We start from the raw sequence: 6181 nt of genomic DNA on the forward strand, positions 1-6181 counted from the left end.
GCCTGGTGGCACGCCTGTTTGGCATGGTAATTTTCATGGTAAAGACTTGGATAGCTTGTATGGCTTTATTGAAGCATATGTTGAATGCCCAAAGACTATAAAGAGGCCCTTTCTTCCCTATCGGGATAAGAATAACACTCTAATCTTTCCTACCGATGACTTCATGGGTGGGTCCCGAATCCCGGGGATACCCAAATATATATGCCGTGAACTAAAAAATAACTACCAAAGACAACAAATCCCACATTATCATTCTTCAAATTCATAGCTGTCAAGATCTCGTTCCTTGATTTGCCGCTCGAAGATGTCGTTCATTATTTGACGCGACCTTTCTTTTACAGGATTATTTGCCGGGTTGTTGGCTATATCCGCCAATACCTCAACGAGTCTAGCTTTACTCTTCCAATTGGGTCCAACTACCAGCTCGAAGACCCGACGATATTTACTGTAAGAAGGGGGTCGGTCAAAGAGCGTGTCCATATCGGATTTCAAGTAATCCATGATTATTCGGCGAATAGCCCAATAACCATGGGGTTTATTGTCAGCTTCCATCGTGTCATCCACTGGTGCTTGTATGGGAGCCGGCTGCTCCACCTCATAATCACTGCCAATGGATGGTAACGACGGGACAGACGGAACTGAGCCTGCTGGTAAGGGTGGCGGGTCATAAGGGACCGATGGAAAGGACTCCCAAGGGGAGTTTGATTCCCTCGGATGAGACGTCCCCCATCTCCTTCGAGAAATAGTCCCACTTCTGATTGCAGTAAGAAAGGAAAAATACTGCTACATAGCCGCCCTTCCTAAGATGTCTTCTGTATTACTTTCTTGTGCAAAAATCATTCCCTCAGAAATAGGATCGTAACCTTCAAGGGAGGCTTGCTATGCGATATCCTTTAGGACTTACTCGACTCTAGATAGCCTTTGGAACCTATTCCATTAAGCCTAGTGACATCAATCCCCTTAGTTCAAGCGCAAGGGAATGGATCAAAGAACAAAAAACCTTTCCAATCCAGTCCCTTTACTAGGCAGCAGCTCCCGCTGTTAGTGCAATTGAATTAGAATATGCTCTTACTGTTGGAGAATACCCTGCAACTCACTATTCCATTTCAACTCTTACTAGATTTTAATATTATACATTATACGCAAAGCCATTCTCTCGTAAGCGGAGAACCATAAGTCCATCAATCCATAGTAGAAATAGTAATAGAATAGTCCAGTAGCGGGTTTGTAGAGTATGCGCTTTGGTAAGCACCGGACAGCACAGAAGCTTCTCGGCTGCCCTATCACACACGAGGATAGAAGGCGGGTCAGTTACTGTCCTGCCTGGCTTTCTATTTTCGTGTGACATCATTAACTGGCATTTTCTTTTTCTCTAGTCACATAGCGGAATTCTAATCCATTAGGTTCTTCGATTTTATTCTTCAGAAACGAGAGACAAGAAAACATATTTTTTATCGAAAAAAAAGAACAATATCAAATAGACCAAGATCCAATTTCGGGTCATTTCTTGGTGAACATAATCCGCCAAAGTATCTTCGATCCCTTCATTTATGTGCCAGAATAAAGAGAGATTTGGTAGGAAAGTGGAAGATTGAGTATATTAGGGAGTGGTAAAGCTGCAGTAATTCTTTGGGGTTCTCTTTGTCTTCGAGCTTTCATTCCTCAATCCACTGTTTCGTTCCCTCATATACCTCCCCACCAATAGATAGAGACAAATAGGAATAACCGAACCACGTCTACAAAATGCCAGTACCATGCAGCTGCTTCAAAGCCAACGTGATGCTCCTTGGTCAGATGACCAAGATATTGGCGAATACCACATATGATCAAGAAAAGAGTACCTATAATCACATGAAAACCATGAAAGCCAGTTGCTAAGAAAAAGGTAGAACCATAAATACTATCTGAAATAGTGAAGGGTGCTTGATAATATTCCATTCCTTGAAAGCCAGTGAATACTAGAGCCAGTGAAACGGTAGCTACTAAAGCGTAAACTGCTCGTTTTTCCTTCCCCGCGAGTATAGCATGATGAGCCCAAGTTACGGCTGCTCCGGATGAAAGGAGAATAGGGGTATTAAGAAAGGGGATTTCCCGAGGATCTAAAACCTCAATCCCTTTTGGGGGCCAAATACCTCCGATCTCTACCGTAGGTGCCAAAGAAGAATGAGAAGAAGCCCGAAAAAAAGCAAAAAGGAACATAACCTCCGATACGATGAACGGAATAGAACCATATCGAGGTCCTAATTGTACGACTTTGGTATGATGTCCTTCCAACGTGGATTCACGTAGAACATCGCGCCACCATACAAACATGGTATATAGGATAAATAGAAGGCCCAAACTTAGAAGTGTTGCACCCCCTTGAAATGAGTGCATGTACATCACACCTCCTACGGTGGTTGCCAAAGCTCCGAGTGAACCCGAAATCGGCCATGGACTTGGATCTACCAAATGATAAGAATGCCTCTGAGATTCAATCATAAACCACTTTGCCTCGGTTGTATGTAAACCCCCCCTTCACCCCCACCCCCTAAAGTGGTAAAGAAGGGCTCTTTTGGGTATATATCTATAGATTTCTATCTGACTGGACAAAGAAATAGGAAGGGATGGTTCTTTCATTGCATTGATAGAAGTCTAACTAGAAAAAGATCTCTCTATTAAGAAGAGAATCGTAGGTTTGACCGACGAACTACGTGGGAAAATGGACCTTCTTTCTTTGATTTTCAGCAAGCATTTTTTGAAAGTCACAATTCTATTCAGTTTGGTTTCGGAAAACTTGCTGGTCGCGGATTAGTGCGATTCTTACTATGTCATTTCTGGATGGATTTTCGTTGATCGGATCACCACACCCGGCTTTCCTTACTAACCACCAACCCAATCTAGAAGAAAGACTCAAAGTGACTACATCTCCTTCGGACCCTGACGTGAACGGCAGCTTTCATTGAGTCTAAGTTTGATGATCGAACATTCTTTCGATTGCATGTGTTAAGCAAAGCACGCACAATTGAACAAAAGATAGAAGATCAAACTCCTCAATAGTCAGATAGGATCGTAGGCGTACGGTGACCGGCTTCGCGAGACCTTATCGGTCTACTCAAGGCGTTGCTCTATTGGGCGCAGCTTTCTTGATCTAGCTTTCTGACTAACTGAATAGGCTCTTTTCAATTCTTTCTTCTCTTACGATATTTCGGTCACATTACTTCGAAAAGCGTCCTTAATCTTATATACGATACCACCCACTTCCTCCCTTTCTTCCCCTGTTCCGGAGATCGATAGAGCCCTCTCGAAACCTAGCTGTGTGAGTTGGGGGGCAATGTGCAAGCAACTTCATACCCGAATGGCTACTTTTTCCTTTCTCCTGCAAGGTATAGAACAACTAAGGGTACTGGTCCTGCCTGCTCGCTTTGGTTCTGCTTCTTGGTCAGCACAGAAGCAGGTTCTGAAAGACAACCAGCCATTGAGAATCACTATTGTGGTTCCTAATCGGGATGGAGATTCCGGTCCGGTGTAGGGGACACCTTATTCTTGATCTAGGGCTCAAAAGTAGCCTGCGCTAAGCAGGGACCTCTTTGGTTCCATCTGTCCACATTCTTCTTCCATCTAGGGGAATTCGGGCTTGATTGTTCCGTGTAGTCGATTTGCTCAGTGCCCCCCCATGAACAAAGTCCATGAGCTCGAGAAGAGAAGTCAGGCCTTCGGTCAAGAGAGGTCCGGCCCTTCCTAATCATTCTGAATTCGTTGCGGGCTTCTTTCGAGCTGATCAGTCAGCTTCCAGTTACCCAACCAATCCTGTTGATCCTTACCTACGGAAAGGGGTTTTTGAGGTAAGAGAAGCCCTCGTCCATCTTTCGGTGATCAGGAGAGTAAGCCGGAGATAGGTCCGTGTTTTCGTCAGCTACAACGTATTTGATTGAAAATCTTCTTAGCCGAAGAAGCCCAATGAACTGATCGAGGAGCAGCAATAAATGGGCTGACAACATGGACAGCATAAATCAGTCCCCCAGCGTCGGTAGAATGCACTGGAAGAGGTTTTTCGACTGGTCTATTCATGATTGATACATCTTCTCTGATGCACCCTCTAGATTTCATTGGGCTATCCAGTCACCCGATGCTCCAATCGATCGAGGTTAGTGGTGACAACGAAAAGGCTTTTTTTTTAAGCCAGCTGCGGCTTCTTTCAGTGATAGCTTTTGTGGCTAGCTCATTATCTTGTTATCTTGGTAAAAACGAAAAAAGACTATTTCTTTAGTGGCAGTGGCCAAGCAAAATAGCTCAAAGATGAATCGCCCGCCCCCCCTCCTATTCATTGTGAAAACCCGGCAACTTTCTATATATATAAATATTAATATAACGAACTCGGAGAAGTAAGATGGGGGCGATTGGCGCATGGGTTGACTTTATCCTTTCCGGCAGTCCCTTAGCCAAAAGTTAGCTGATAAGGAATGGTCCGTTTTTTAGTATTAATCCAGCGACTGGCCTTGCCTTATCGAATAGGGGCGATATCCGAAGTATGGTTAGCTCGCTAGTTATATGCTTAACACATGCATCTGAGGTCAGCAAAAGTTGTCTCTGCTTGGACCTGCCTTTCGGTCAATCAAGGAAGTGCATCGAATTGGCTTCTTCGAAAGAAGCCTTAAGAGCGAGTAGTCTTTTGATTTAGTAGAAAGCCTGTTAAAACCATCTGATAAGTGATGAGATACTAGAGGTCAATTCAATGCTCTAATAAGCTGCCTTGGAGTGAAGCATTATTCACAGTAGGCAGATAGATATAGGCTTCTCTTTTATTGAATAAGTCTAAAATGATTATGATTGCAATTAATAATAGTAGTCAACTTTCTATTCGAAGTTCGTCTTAGCACCCTTTAATGAATGGGAAGAGGAAGTGGGAAGACCTCCCTACCCAACCTTACCTAAGTAAGGTCAAGCTGTTTGCAACTCCGATCCCAAAAGGTCAGTTTGAAACTCCAGGTCTAAAAGCCCATCTCCTAGCTCAAACGTTGAGCTGTTTGGAATGAAACTTCCTCCCGGGTCGAGTGAGCTCTAGCTTCTCCGCTTCGAGTCGACCTTTCTTACCAGATATTGGATTCCCTTTCAAAAGATGCCGAGCCAAGATCAGGTGATTTTCTTCCTCTAGTTAGGCATAGTCCGAATTAGCTCGTCAGTGGTAGAAGCAGGTTCATCGGCTTAAGCCAGTCAATCTATCCAAAGAGCCTACCCTACGCCTCCTAAAATAGATTCAGCTCCAGCTGCGCTTTGCTGATTTCTTTCTCAATCCTGAATCCGAACTTGCTACTTTCATCACGAAAGACGCTTTCTCAGTATCTATTCAATTCGGACTTCATGTTCACTTCAGAAATTAAGCTAATAAGGCCTAAAGCTGAGCGACGAGTCCACTGGCATGAGAATCAAGCGAAGTAGAGCGATAAGCACACTATCGATTGATCCAAGCTTAACGACAACTTCCATTCCTGGCCCAGAAGGAAAGAGACGAAAGCAATCCCTTGCTCCATCAAAGGAAAATGGGCCGCCCTTAGAAAACCATGAATCTTGACCCTAGTGAAGGTAGTCGATGAGAGGAATAGGTGGTTTCCAAAGGATAGATTCATTGTATATGACGCTTTATCTGTATTGGATGGATGCCTTTGCTGTGGAGAAGGCTTTTCTTTCAAGTCTTCTTTTCTTTGATCGCCTAAGTCCTTGACTTGAACACTTCGCTGAAATCATGTAGAAGAGGTCATCCCTTAGTGGACTGATTAAACCTTTTAGCATATCTTGCAGCCCTTAGACCGGTCTCCCCTCATTCATGCTTCAAGGCCTATTCTTTTGGATATCCTTGTTCCCCTCTTTCCTGGAACATCCTTTTCTTCTGATTGATGGGACTTCTGTCCTTGACCTAACCTCTCCTTGACTTGCCGCAGCCAAGTCTTCCCCAACCTCTCCTGATGTTCTTGGTGAGCTAGCCTGTCATCCACCGCCTGTGATGGTCCCCTTCGGCTAGTTCTTTCACAAGTGACCCTGTCTTCCATCTGCTTCTTCCTCCAAATGGTTTTGTCCCCCTAGCCAAGTGGTTCTGTCTTTCTTCTAGTAGGTACTCTAGAGGTCTTCAGCCCCATGTTCCACAGATGGACAGCCGGGACAGGACCGGGTTCTATCTCATGATGCTGCTGCTACATTCATTTGG

The 6181-nt window shown here is 44.3% G+C and overlaps 1 protein-coding gene across 1 annotated transcript; it reads right to left on the reverse strand.

Moving 5' to 3' along the window:
* Positions 1-1452: 1452 nt before the first annotated feature.
* On the reverse strand, positions 1453-3169 carry LOC127748552 (cytochrome c oxidase subunit 3). The gene has a single exon (XM_052263315.1). The coding sequence runs from the start codon at positions 2479-2481 to the stop codon at positions 1684-1686; it is 798 nt and encodes a 265-aa protein (XP_052119275.1). The 5' UTR covers positions 2482-3169; the 3' UTR covers positions 1453-1683.
* Between the last annotated feature and the right edge of the window lie 3012 nt (positions 3170-6181).

Source organism: Arachis duranensis, chromosome 1, assembly GCF_000817695.3.
Source record: "Arachis duranensis cultivar V14167 chromosome 1, aradu.V14167.gnm2.J7QH, whole genome shotgun sequence".
Classification (NCBI taxonomy): Eukaryota; Viridiplantae; Streptophyta; class Magnoliopsida; order Fabales; family Fabaceae; genus Arachis; species Arachis duranensis.

Coding starts and splice junctions, on each gene's coding strand:
- LOC127748552 (XM_052263315.1), bottom strand. CDS start 2,481: ATGATTGAATCTCAGAGGCATTCTTATCATTTGGTAGATCCAAGTCCA.